The following is a 14,583-nucleotide window of genomic DNA, read 5'->3' as shown; positions in this document are numbered from 1 at the left end:
GAAAATTAATTTCTTTTGTTTTCATTGATTTTTGTCGGTCCCTTGATCGGTACGGATGCTGTGGTAAAGGCTGCAAGAAAGCCAAAAAGGGACCCGAACCCGACCCAGTTGGATTTAGGTCCGGCCATAATTGAGTTTAAATCTTTAATGCAATCCCATTACGCTCGGTTCCTATGATATGCTGGCTGATACGAGATTCAGGTGACTAAGGTCCCTCATTTTAGGTCGCCATGTCTGTTTCTTGTTGGTGTGTTGGGTGATTTTAGTGTTTTCCTCGAACAATTTGAATATATCTACTTTTAACTCTTTTTGAAATCTATATCCTTTTACATATAAACTCTTGGAATGTAATAGTTAGACCATTGAAATCATTTTGATAGACATATTAGCTAGATTAAGGTGATTCAAAGTGACTGACACAGCGTACTATGATGCTGAAGGGATGGGTGAATGAAATCAACGCTATCGAAGTAACTGAACTGAACTTCGCTTACCATCGCTTTGGTAACATCTCCCAGTTTCTAGGCAACCATCATATGCATTACATTTGAAGTTGCATTTAAGAATCCACAACGTGTGTTCAATTTTTACCCGGTCCAGAAAATCATTCGTAAAGCGATGGGTAACGAAGAGTATTTCAAGACACGGATGATGAACGGTATCGGGAATGGTCAAGAATAACCAAATTTTCCGGCATACGTAAGACAGAGTGAAAGCAAGGCGAGGAAAGGGAAAGAAAGAGAGAGAAAAGAGAGAGAGAGAGAGAGAGAGAGAGAGAGAGAGAGAGAGAGAGAGGCAAAAAAAATCGGCAATCACAGTGCGCACAGAATTCGCTGCTTAGATCATCTTAAATTGATAGAAAAGAACAACTCCAATCCAGTGGGGAAAAACGAAAAAATCGCCCCATGTCACCATTTTGTGTCAAACCCTGGCCCTGTAATTCGTTTCGTTTCAATGAAACGGAACACACTTTGGTTGAGTTTCGAGAGTATTACCATCAGCAGCGTCATGATCCGCTTCTTGCGTATTGGTGGCCTTGGTGGAAATACAAAATTGTGATAGACGCTGTCCGTATCGCACGAAGACTCTGTGGATCCGGCCGTACTAAACTCGGTAATACTCATTTTGCACGGGGCCTCCCTTGGTTTGTGCACTATAAACCACTACACTCGGTGCGAAAAAGGCACGAATGAAAAGACACGTAATGATATTCGGTTTTATTCACCGCTACACAGCACGAGATATGCACATGTTACAAAGAAATGGCCAAAGCAGCTATGCTTGGTTACAAGGAATAGAGCTAAAACCCCCTATCGGGACAATCAAGCACCGCACGCCTCCACCGGCTGAGGGAGTCAATTTTTCACTGAACATCATAATCGAATGAACGTTAGTATGGGGGAGATGATCACCGACACACCGACATTGTGTCACTTACGTGCATGAAAATGAAAAACTGCCAAGAAAATGGCGAGAGAGGTGAGAGTAGACAGTCAGAGAGAAATTGGCCAAGCTGATTAATTTGGCCGCGCACAGGATATTGCATTTAGAAATGTACCATGTGGGATTAAATGGGATGTAGGTTTTGAATACATTTGAGTTTTGTACTGAGAAGTCTAGTACCATAAAGTGTCCCCATGAGAGCATGAGAACGGATCAGTCAAGAGCGACAGTTAGTGTCTGGGCACGAACCGAGAACACATCTCGACATTTCTCGTCGTGGCGCTGTGAAATGCGAGATGAACATCGCGAAACTCGCGTATAGCCCCTTGCTCGCCCTACCCCCTTCGTCGGACGTATACTACCCGGGTCTAATCGGTCGCTAGGTTTAAAACACGTTTCGCCGCCAAGCACGCACACCTTCGTCAGACTATTTGAGATTTGGTATGAGTGCGATTTACAAGTCGAAGTCAATGGTTACTTCGTTAACGTGTAGGTAGACGCCGCTGCCTGCGGCATAGGTTTTTTGGTTGCAGTGAAAATTTATTAAAAATAAAATCAAACCGCGATGCGGCGCAAGATCAGTATGCGCAGAAAAACGTGTTCCTAGCGTAGCGGTTTCCTCTCTCTATCCTATATACGCACTCTCCTCTCTTATTCATTTTTTTTTCTCCCACAATGTCGTCACCATCGACGATCTTCGACGCAGAATTCGATGATACTTTTACCACGCTCGTCACCGATGCCCTGCCACTCCCCTCCACTGATCGGCATAACCCTTCACATAACAATCGCATACTCGATAAACGGTCAGCTGTTAATGTCAACCAAACCGCTGCTATAGTCCGTTGGCGAGAGACGCCGATTTCAAATTCAAAGGTCACTTCGTTCAGGCGAATAGGATTTGATCGTACCGGCGTATGCCGGGGAGATACACTGCGAGACACTAGAACGCCAAACGACGCTCTTTCGTGTCTGTCTGAAATGTCGCAAGAAGTCACATTCCCAACGATTGGGCGAAGAAAGTATGACAAATTCTGGGACTAATGTGGGTCAAAGCCAAATGGGCAAGGTTATTGTTTCTCACACGGCCTCAGGGAGTGGGATCGGAGGAGGGAACCCTAAATTCTAATGAACAAGGGAATTCGAATTCACATTCCGATAGGCAACAACATTTCACTGTACGATATTATCAATAATGAATTCATGATTAAGCAAATATATACACGCTGTGTCTCATTCACATGACACTTATGTTAGATCAAGATATTATATAAAGAAAACTATAAACCGTTGATAATTACAGGTTAAGAACGTACAAAAACAAAAAAAAACAAAGGAAAGGACAAACAAATAGTAGTATCATAAATGGACGAAAACAACTTAACCAAAGTTGGTAGATACTTCGGCGGATTAGGACACATGTGTCACAGCATGCACGCAACAAATACTCACACCATCAGTATTATCATCATCACCCTCGCAATGCTCAGTTAGTTTGTGGGGCTTAATCGTTATCACATCGATATCTTCATACTCGAGATTGATCATTTCCGATTCAACTGCACGGCCCGCGACGCCTGCCGTGTTGTCGTGGCAGTCGCCACCGTCGTCGTCCTCACCATCGTGGCCACCGTTGCAAATATCGAGGCCAGGAAATTCTTTTACGAAATCCAACACCGTACGGCTCGGGTGTATGCTTCCCGGGCGAACGATTCGTTTAGAGCAGGACCTACATATTTCTCCAGATGGTTGCTGGAGCGTCATAATGTTGCTTTTACCTGGCCCTGTCCCTCCACCACCCATCAACGCTCTTTTGTGTACCAATTTGGTAAGCCTTTCCTTCAGATTGATTTTGAGGTTCATAGCAAGCTTGCTGCTTCCGCTGCTACTGGTAGGATGGCTGGTATCGCCGGAAGAAGGAATCTGAGTCGTCGTAGCTTCATTCGATTGCGATAACAGTAATGGCACACAATACTCTCCTCCCGCAGATGCTGCATCGCGCTGGCTTCCGTGATGTTCAGGTGTCTCAGTATCAGAGAAGGTAAACCGTATCGCTAGCAGCCCTGTCCGGTCTTGATTGGTGATAAGATCTAACTTTTCTTCCGTACGATCGTGCTGGGTGGTGAGATTGATTGACGAATCCTTCACCTTGTTCGTCGAATGAAGCAATTCCCGCCACGTGGCGCGCACGGTTTGCGAGAACTTTTGGGCACCCGGTTTAGCCATCTGTTCCGGTGATCCAACTCTTGCTCGTTCATCTACTAACAGCTCATCCTCGGAGAAGGTGTTTGCTGGCTGTAGCTGCTGCGGCTGCTCGTACACATCTTGCTCACTCTCGGTATCTCGCTTCAAACCACTCCGCAGCTGCTGCCTCACGGCACGGTGCGTTTTGGACGATTTACGCTTCTTCTTCTTGCGTCCACCTGAGTTAGTGGTGCCGTTGGCGGTCCGATCAGCGCTGACCGAACCACGATCAGTCGAAGGACTGGCCGAGTCCGTTTCCTTCATCAACCGAAACTGTCGCTGAGCAGCGATACGTGTGCGCAGTCGGCCGGAAAAACTTTCGACAACATTCGCCGCCTTGTCCGGTGTTTCCGGTTCTGTCGGGTCACTTACTTGCGAGCTCTTTGCACCTCGGATGCGCCGTTTGATCTTTTCGCGGAAGCTATTTGCTTTTTCGAATGGTGTTCCTCCTGCTTTCTGCGGTACGACGGAGGAGGTTGTTGAAGATGCTGTTGCTGCTGCCGCTGCCGCTGCTGCTATCAGCTCCGCTTCACGGCGCAGTGTCTGTACTCGTATGTATTCGTAATCCTCAGAAAGACGAGCCGAGAGGCGTTGATGTTCGTTCAGTTTGATGTTTAACGCATCGATCACATCCAGATGCTGCTCAATGGAGGACTTCCAGCGAGATGTATCACCGCGGGGCGATGGTTTCCTCATCGTCAGATATTTGGTTTCCGATTCCGTCGGTCCTAGATCTTGATCTCCGTCATAGCTTTCTTCGCGTAGTAAATTGTTTTTCGAATCGTTCAACTCCTCCGCGACATCGTCATCATCATCCTCATCATCATCATCGATACGGTCGCCCATAGTTCGTAAGCGTCGATACTTTCGCCTTTCGTCGCCATCATCGTCTCCTATCAATGGGGTGCGGGAGTTAGTGAGATTATGATCGGAATCGACCGGACTGCTATGCGAGCCGTGTTGGGTGGTCGAAGCTTGCTCATGGCGAAGGGGAGGAAGTTGGTCCCTGTTGATATTAGTGTACGACGCACATGCATGCTCGCTGTTCTCATCTGGGCTGAGCTCTCGCATCCCAAGATACGCTTCCATATCTACGTACACGTTTGAAATACGGTTTTCGGGATATGGGAAGGATTGCTCATCATCGATCTCTGGATTAACGGTACGGAGCTCAGCATATAAGCTTGCTGAAGAACAGGAATCTAGCTGCTGCTGTAGTTGCTGTTGTTGTTGTTGTTGCTGGTAGTGGTTAGTAGCGTGCGGCGAAAAGCCATCCAAAGAAGCTTGCACACGCTCACACGTAATAGTAGTAGCAGGAGTAGAAACACCATTTACCGTGCTCGCTGCCGAACGATGTCCTGGTTTGGGTGTTTGAGCTGGAGTTGTACCCACAGATCGGGGTGCTGTCTTACCACTAGTGCCACCACTCGCCGATCCCGGAGGGCCGGATTTACGTCGCAACTGGTCAATTAACATTGACATCACACCACCACCACCACCACCACCACCTCCACTACTAGCACCGCCACCATTACCCGTGCGCAGTGTGAAAAATCCTCCCGCCAGCGACGGATTGTTATGTTGCGAGTCCAGCTACGGGGTGTAAGGGATTCATTCCGAATCGCCCCGTAAGATGGGGAATGTGGGATTTTACAACGTGATGCACAACGTTAGGGCGAAAAAGATGAAACAGGGATAAAGGGGATTCGTTACGTTAGTGAAAAAGTGGAAACAAAACCATCGCCAACCATAAACATCGATTATGTCTAGGAAGATTGATTCTACGAAAACTCCAATGCGAGAAAAAAAAACCCACACCAAGTCCAGGGCACCTACCGATAGATCCTGACTGACAGACTTTTTGTTCTCGATAAGGTGCTCTACCGCGATGTCGTCACATCCGGAGGGTAGCTCTTCGCATCCAACCTCGTTCAGTGCTGTTCGTATCATTTCGACCAGTTTCATGGTTTGGCGTTCCTGGCACCGCAAGTTGTTCAGCTCCTTCGATGATCTGTAACAAAAAAAAAATAGATCACCACAACCGCATAAGTACGCACTTGATAGGTAGATGCTCAACCCTTCCTGGTTACTTACTTATTGCCAGTCATCGGCTGGGAGTCCTTCCCCGATGCACTGGTGCTACCGGTACCATTGAGAATCGGTGTGGATGGCTTTGTTCCCGGTGTACTGACCGGACTGCTGGAAGCGGGTGTGCTGCTAGTAGCCAATGTACCGGTTCCGTTCGGTTCGGCGAGCAGCTTGGCTTGTCGCTCTTGCAGATCTTTGATCGTACCTTCAAGCTCCCCTTGGCGACCGCGCAACCAATCAACCGTCAGGTTGTCGACGGTCAGCGTGTTCGCTTGGAGTTTACCGAGGCTGTCTTCAACGAGGCTTTCGTCGAACTGGAAGACGACTGGAGTTGTCGGTGATGTTTTGTGCTTATCCGTAAACTCGTGGTACTCCTCCGTCGAGTTGATGCTCGATATACTCGTATCAATGCGTCGCTGTATTTCCACGTACTTCTCCGATGTGGTGTCACTGAGTTTAGCAATTTCTGCCAGCAGATTGCTCCTTGAATATCAAAATAATATAAATATTGTAATCAAATTTACGTGTACCAGGGATGCCATGAGGCTATGTATGTTTAAAAAAAATGGATAACTGTTTCCTCGAAATAGTTCAGCTCATTTATACGCCTGCATATACTGGAATACCGTGATGATCAAATGATTGGTCTTAGAACTAAAAAAAATGATTAATTTGGATTTTAATTGGCAGCATTAGCACATGATCGTGCGCAGTTCTTGTCTCTGGTTCTTTTTCATGTTGATTAAGTTTCTATCAATAGCGTTTCCTATCGATGGACATATGGCCTTCCGTTTCTTATAAAAAAAATTAAAAAATTGATTGGTATCGATCGTTGTGAATTTGATCTTCTTATAGCAGGAACTCTATCGACAGCAATTGCAGATCACTGGCTTGTTTTCAAACCTATTATATTACTATCGAACCTAATAGATAGCCGCAAAAATACTGCAAATGCATCTTTACTTCAAACCAGTTAGAATTCGATGTCGAGATTTTTTAGTCAGTCCCCAAAGGATAATTTTTCGAAACGCCTTTCGCCTTTCGATTCCATTCAATATATGTCTTCCATTCAATATATGTAATTTTCATTTCCCTCCTCAGGAATATACTTATTCGAAACACTTTGACGAATCCCATTTAATTAATTTAAACATGTTTTTCGGATAACTCCGAGAGAGACAACACCTTCGGAAACGGTAAGGTTCGCAGAAAATATCCGTCTGCTACTGAACAATGCTGGACTGTCGTTGTTAAGCGGACAACATCCGCCACTATCTTCTAATAGCTCACCATGCCTGGATGAATCCTTCCTGGAGCGTCTGCTGATGTTCGAGAAGACCGGGCAGTAGCGTTGTCCGAAAATCTTTCTCCACTTCGACCGCCTCGCTGATAAGCAGAACGTACTCATTGTGGGCCTGGTGCAGCTTTCGGCAGGCTTTCTGATATTTGTCGATGACATCGTCTAGCTTTCGCCCAGACCGACCAGCTGTGGAACGACCGCAAGAACAGAAAAGAGAGGGTGAAAAGTACATCCGGAGCGAATTAGAACTTGGCCTTTGCAAGTCCAGAACAGAAACCACAGCAGCCACTTTTGGAGTTTTTGACAACTCACTCACATTTGATATGTTCCTCGAATCGACCTCGCAACAGTTTGTAGTAGTCTAAATGCTTCTGATACTCGCTTTTCTTCCGTGCGACGTCTTCTGTGAGCTGCAATGACAAAATGATTAAAACAGCATAAATATACGGGTTTAAAAGAGGATCAAAACGAACTGGCTAAGGTACCGTTCATCCAGCGATGATTATGATTACCATAGAAATGGCATTTGCAGCTGAACGGACTGCTGCAATCTTATACTAATGGTGCCGTATTACTGCAGAAAGCAATAAAAGCATCCCACAGCATGCTAAGCTATAAATCATAATGCACGCCACTTACCAACCTCCCCCCCCCCCCCCCCCATGTGGGTTAACTATTGATGTCACGTAAAGAAGATTTGATTTAACCCCCTTTCCACTGCTCACCTCTCAACCCGAGTGAAAGTGCACGGTAAAGGCAAAGCGACTATCAAATTTTGGTCTGCAAGATCCATGGGATTCGTCTGGAATCCATTTTTTGTGTATTCACAAAGGCTGCCACTCCATGCGCCACGAGGGGTCAGAAAGCAGGTCTTATAGACCAACCGAACCCATCCGTATGCACAAGACCCGCATACCATGAATGCATCGATGCACACGCTCGAGGAACGTGAACCGTGAGTCGTTCATCCGAACACGTTGCTCATTTGGATACCCATGGGGGATGTAAGGCTGGCGTACACTGGAATCCAGTGTGTGCATACTGCTGCTGGATGGCAAATGGTGATTGATTTTGGTGTTTTTTATGCTCCCTATCCTTTATCCCTCGAACGAACTGACCGAGGATACGGTTTAGCCACGTGTGCAGAAGTTCTCTAACGACCGTGGCCATCACGTACCATCGTTCTGTGTCTGTCACGGTACGTAGAGAACCTACGCAAATCAAATTTCGTGAAAAAATATGTGTCTGATTGGTAAACGAGTGGCTAAAGACTGACGATTGTAGATAGCGAAGCGATTATAGTTTTTTCTCCGCCATTCAAATAGATTTAAAAGCGATCACCGATGTATGCACCTTTTTTGCATCCGTACCAATGAACTAGTACATAACGATCTCTTTAAAACTCGATTGCATTACGAGGACTTTGCAGTGTTACGACAACCACGCTTAACAGTAAACCTAAAATTCGATCCTCAAAAAGATTATTCGATCACTGAAGGCCAATTTTGTTACAATTTATGTAGCTAACGCAGTTAATAAAAGTGTTAATTTTGGGCATATTTATTCGTTTTTGTGTGCCAAGAAATGCCCTTTTGGCAGCGCAAAACAGTCCCTTTTACTGCCCAACCGCAACGCGTCGGAGCACTTCCATTGGTTGTGAAAATTCAAATGGTTCTCGGGTTATCCGGCACTCCGAAGGATCGCTATCGGTTCGCCCCACCAATACTGTGCTTCTGCGTCATCAATGTAATACCGAAAGTATTCTTTAAATATGAAAATCTGCAATCCTCGGTTCTTGGTATGGCAGAGTTTTTCTTTCAATTGAACGCCCTAATAGGCGTAGGGTTACTTATGGCGAAAAACGAAGTGCTTAAGCTATTGATAAGACAATTGGAAGAATTCGCCGTTAATGGTAAGTTTCGACAGATTAACATCATTACAATCTAAACCGTTATATTCGTATTACTGTTTTACTAGGTTTCTGCGATTCGCCGTCAAATATCGTACTGCATCTTGAACTCAACCAAACGCACATCCACAAATATGTTATACACATATGCAAAATGTTATTTTGTGCAGTAAATTTTTTCAACGTTATGCCGATTGCGAGTTCTCTATGGTCGTACTTTTACTTGAGTCAACATCAAAATACCACCTTTGAGTTCAGTATTCCCATTGAGATGAACTTCTACAACTGGGACATAAAGAATTCGGTAGTGCAGTATACCTGCTTCGAAGTTCTGATAAACGGCATCAACTACCTTATCGCAATATCGGTGACCTTGAAATCCGTTACTGTCTATAGTTTATCGAAGTATTGTATACTTTACTTCCAGCTGGTAGGCCTCGAGCTGGAGACGCTGGCTCAAAGCAGTTCCGATTGGCCGCAGCAACTAAAGTCGATCGTGCGAAAGCACCAGACAGCACATGAATGTGCCAAGCTGTTAGAGATGGTTACGGCGCCTTTATTGCTGATGCAGCTAACGCTCTGTGTAGCAATGTGCAGTTTTATGTTGCTTTTCTTTACCATTTCGGTTAGTAGTAATCTAGTGGACGTGGTAGTTGCAATATATGAATGGTAAATAATGTCGTTTTCTGCCTTTTTCCAGAATGGATTCGGTACGCAGTTTATGAATCTCTTCATACTTTTTGTGGTTAGTTTAACAGAGTCATTCATGTTTTGTAGTTTGGGAGATCAACTGTCAGCCGAGGTTCATACTCTGGAATTACGTCTTAAGAGCATGTTTAAATTTCATACTTTTTAAACTCCATTATCTAGGGTCTTCGGGTGGCACAAACCGTCTATGAGAGCTTTTCCTGGGAGAATGTATCGGCAAACATGATGAAACAACTGCAGTTCATTATGCTGCAAGCACAACAGCCCATCGGCTTAACTGGAGGCAAGTTCTTCTTTCTCTCCATTGAACAGTTTGGCAAAGTACGTTTCAAATTTCATGCGAAACACTCCTATAATAACCATACGCTGTAATTATCATACTAATATCCATTTTTACCCTCATTGTTTTAGATTATCAAAACAACTTATTCTATTTTCCTAGTCCTTAAGGATGCTATATAAGAAACACTGGAATGCACATGGAACAACAAACCAGAAGACATTTCTTTAATTATTATTTACTAATTTACAAAACATTTGCAAAAACTGCTTATCATGATAGTTCTAGTGACGCACCATTGATACAACACAAAAATGTATGTTTCTATTTCACAGTCATATTAGTTCTATTCATTAATTCCAAACATTCTACAACACACGATAGCATAAAAAACATAATCTTGCATCTTGCAACACCTATATCGTTTTCAAATCTATACTTATGAGGATTAGTTGTTACTGTTGCATTTCCGGAAACTGCTTGACTGTCCAATCATAGACAAAAGAGTCCCCAACGAATTGCCCCAACGAATTGCCCCAACCACTATTAGTGATCGTTTGGAATCTAAGAAATTGCATTTGGACATTTCGCCATAGGCTGTCAATCGTAGCTTGAAATAGAATGTACGATTTTTTAGCTGGTTGCAAATTTGCAGATCATTCTTAAGCACAATCTACAGTTGAAAGAGACTTAAATTCGCTACGAACTTTGACTTTCTGATAGATCTGCCAGATGAAAGGAAAGGATGAAAGCCAGACTAGATGACATCAAATGTGTGCTCTTGAGGTTATTACATCCATAGTGCACTATCAATATGTGTTGATGATAGAAACAATAAACCGAAAATACTATTAAAAGCTATCAATAATTAAACCAACCATTTCTTTTAGCAGGCCGATAGTTTCATCTTCTTGCGATTTAAAATTGCGACGATATGAATTTCGCTTCGAATGCTCAAGCTGGCTTCCTCTAAGACGCTGCGACTTTCATTACGATGCCCTAAAGTAAAAAATATTAACAAGGATTACAGAATAAGCATTGCGAGCTAATAATAATACCCTAGCATATATCGAACTATGGAAGAGCGTTCCTACTAGCGTAATAAACTCTTCACAGTATTAACATGCCTTCACCGTTTCGTGCTATAAATTGCTCCCACGAGACCGATTATCTTTCCGGTGCAAATATGTTAAATTCGTTTTCATTTCGCACAATTCACGTGTCGTCACCCAAATGGTGCCAGCGGGACGCGGGTTAACGTGGCGATGGTTCCTGGACTAGGGGGGGCACCACTTGACGTTGTGCGGCATAGTCAATCTACACGGTTTGTTTGCGTTCCAGGTCCAACTGGGGGTTGGCAGACTGGCTGCTAGGTGTTACATGCATCTGGGCCCCCGTGTGGAAACTGGTCCGCAATCCCTAGCTCGAAACACACGGGATAGCACCCACTTTACACAATGCACCTCAATCAAACCATCTTGATGCGACGATCTTGTTCTTCGATCACCATTCTCGTGCCGCACTCCGACATGGTTTCTGTGTTTGATTTTGCGCAAAAAAACGCGTGAACGCAACCTTTTCCCACAACGTCCCGCCATGGCGTAAGTGTAGAGTGAGTGAGTTTATGCTGCCGTTGTTATGTAGAATACGGTTATGCCTGTGCATTGTAGCATCTGTGCGCATGAATAATAATTACTTTCATCAAAGACCACCGCGGGCGGGCGGGCGAGATCGGGGAGACTTTCTATTTTCCCTTCTGTTTCCCTACGGCCATCGAGCAAATGGCCTAATTACTCGCTGGGAGCTCGTTGCGTGTATGCCGTGCAACCCAATTTGTGTTTTATCGCAGCAATAGTATTCCCTCACATATGGGGCTGCGTGACATAAGGTCTCTTCGCAACCTCCCGTTGGGGTTGGGGGGTTTGGGGAATAGTTAACTTTTCCTTTGGCAACTACATCTTATCCAGTACATATACACTTGTGAATGGACTGTTGGGTGTTATCCCAACTATTAATCAACAAACAACATCGGTAGCACTTGACATGTTTTTTTTTATCCTGTCGTGCGAATATCTAAGAGCTGAGGATTATGGTGAAAGATAGTGGTTGGATGACATAAAATGAACCGCGAAAAGGTGTCCTCAGCATCCTCACAAATAATAAAAAATGAGCTTTTCCTTGCCTCTTCCTCCACCCGCTGGAAAGTCTTCGCGTAATGGTTTTAATTAGAGGAACAGCACGAACGACGTTCACCATTCCAGGCGACCAGTTCCAGACAGAAAAGTGCATCGACTCGGTAGGATACTTCCAATGAAACCCAGGTCCTATGGGTCAAATCGATTACAAGGTTTTTTTTTCTCTCTTATGCCAGCTTTAGCAGGATACGGACCGCAAAAGGAAGGAATGTGACGTGCAGGACCGTCGTCGAAGAAACTAGTTCCCATCTGTTCTCCTCTGTGTCGGTTGTTCCAGACATCGCGGAGCAACGTTCGCTGAATCTAGGATTCTTCTTCCGTACGATGGCCAGCCTTTGTGCTCGTATACGTCACTAATGCCATCACGAGCGATGCTGTCTGCTGCTATTGAGTGCAATGGAAGTGCAGTGCACTTCGAACAACGCCCTGGCCAAACCATCCCACTAGGCAGCCAGCCAGACACATACCAGACATCCTGCCACCCAGGATAGCTGGGATATCATTTATGTCGGCTCCCAGACACCCACGGTTCGAGCAATCGAGTTTGTGCGCTCATCTCATCCCACAATCCCTTTTTCGTTCGGTGCCGAAACTTCACGAACGACGCAAAAGTCAAACGAGTTCTTGCTTTTGGGTTTTGCACTGTTTCTACTTTAAACATTTCCTGCTAGCCATTCGCGGGAGTGTAAGCGGATGGATAATATGATATTGTCCAAGACTCAGTGGGGGACTATGGCCTTTTTTAAAGGAACGCTACCATATTTGTTTCTTTGTGCAACTATACATTTATACTCCTTCGTTCAGTATTTCTTTCTACAGTTGGAGCAAATAAAATAATAAAAAAATCGGTGGTATAGTGGAGGTTAATAGAAGAAAAAAAATTGGTAATTTTAAATTCGATGTTTTTTGTGTTGCTATTTTGAATTGCTAAGTTAAATTTGCGTTTAACTTGCCTGCATAGGTTGTATGCACTTGAATTAAGTGTATTTCTACCACTATCGCGTGGTGTATCATGTTCCTTGGCTTCTTTATTTTCTGGCAAAGTTTTTTGCAATGTTACCAGTATCCGTTACGTTGTCCCTTTAAACTGGGAGATAGCGATTGTGCTTGTGAAGTGCTACACAATGGACAAATGAGTAAGTTTGAATTGAAATTTCAGAACGAGATGGAACAATTTCAACACTTCCGGTTTCTCAACTAACCCTCCACACACCATACCACACCAAACCGACCGACATGCGACAACAAAGACGAAGACGTCAACTCGAATCACGTCGCATAAGGACGAAGGATCCGAACCTACCTCAAGCGACGGAGGAGAGCAAAGGTTGTGAACACACCAATCGAAAGAGCAACACCAACCGTACAAGGGTGAGCTGAACAACGAAACTAAAACGAACCGGAAACTATTCCTTCAGTGAATGGGAAGGCGAGTATTGATTTTTGTTCTCCACGTTCTCATCAAACACTACAGTTTCGGAAAATGGTGCCGTCCATCGTTAAGGATATCGTCATCCTTTTTCCACGGCGCGCTTGGCAACACCATAAAATGAGATTAAGATTCACAGGGATACAGGGATCGATGAAAGAAGATCAAATGTCCAGCAATATGCTACTTGTGCAACTTTACACACTTATCGGCATCACGGTACTCTTGTTACTCACGGGAATTTCCCGTCGATGGGTGGGTCTTTAATTGACAAAACGAATGCGACGCAATACATGAAAAGACGACCATCGCACTACGATCAAACAGGACTATCAAGAGATGCTGTACGTTTAGTTCAATATACATGATATGCCATACAGAGGAACGTTTTTTATTTCACCCATTTTATGTTCTTCAATTCAATATTATTTACTCATACACGTTGGACGATGTGACTCATTCTTGGATAGAACCATGTACGCTACACGTCTTTGAAGCTGGCCGATGTTTGTCCATAAATTGGATTTTTTAAATTAACTTCTTCGTAGGAGAAGTGACTCATTGCTGGATGAATAACAGACCGATATGCCTAATAAACTACAACATATCATACCGATGCATTGCTGCTTTTTGGACCAACTCTTTGTCACTAATATTCCGACCCTTAGAATGACTTAAGAAAAAGAAAACTTCAACAAATCAATTCACGTTGTTAATGCATCCTTTGTTGTTATTAATAAGACTAAATCGTTTATAGCATTCTCGATGTTAGTAAAAAAACAATATTAACATAAAAAGATAAGAAAAAAAAGGTCAATTTTAAAAAGGCTTTTTCGTGACTATGCATCTCCAAAAGATGCCAAAGTATGAAATGTTCACAAGAACATAACAATATACTGCAGATTGTTTATTTTTCCCTTAATCAAACCAGTATATGCTCCATAGTTCAATTGTGCCTCGATGTTCCAAACATCGTTGGTGCGTTTC

The 14,583-nt window shown here is 44.0% G+C and overlaps 1 protein-coding gene across 7 annotated transcripts in view; it reads right to left on the bottom strand.

Annotated features, from left to right (window-relative positions):
* Positions 1 to 14,583, bottom strand: part of LOC125952461 (tyrosine-protein kinase Fer) — a 32,208-nt gene that overhangs the window by 2,784 nt on the left and 14,841 nt on the right. For 3 of the 7 annotated variants that reach the window (XM_049681921.1, XM_049681920.1, XM_049681922.1), the window contains exons 4-8: positions 7,392 to 7,485; positions 7,066 to 7,261; positions 5,782 to 6,258; positions 5,524 to 5,698; positions 5,023 to 5,280 (exon numbers count right to left, since the gene is read on the bottom strand). In XM_049681921.1, the coding sequence (XP_049537878.1) occupies positions 5,023 to 5,280; positions 5,524 to 5,698; positions 5,782 to 6,258; positions 7,066 to 7,261; positions 7,392 to 7,485 (1,200 nt within the window). Of the gene's footprint in view, positions 1 to 494; positions 522 to 995; positions 1,339 to 2,895; positions 5,281 to 5,523; positions 5,699 to 5,781; positions 6,259 to 7,065; positions 7,262 to 7,391; positions 7,486 to 14,583 lie in introns of those variants that run through there. The other 4 variants (XM_049681927.1, XM_049681923.1, XM_049681925.1 and 1 more) reach the window with 4 other exon arrangements.

The sequence above is a fragment of the Anopheles darlingi genome, chromosome 2 (assembly GCF_943734745.1).
Source record: "Anopheles darlingi chromosome 2, idAnoDarlMG_H_01, whole genome shotgun sequence".
NCBI lineage: Eukaryota > Metazoa > Arthropoda > Insecta > Diptera > Culicidae > Anopheles > Anopheles darlingi.
The sequence above is the reverse complement of the archived record's forward strand: the minus strand, read 5'-3'. Positions and strand labels throughout refer to the sequence as shown.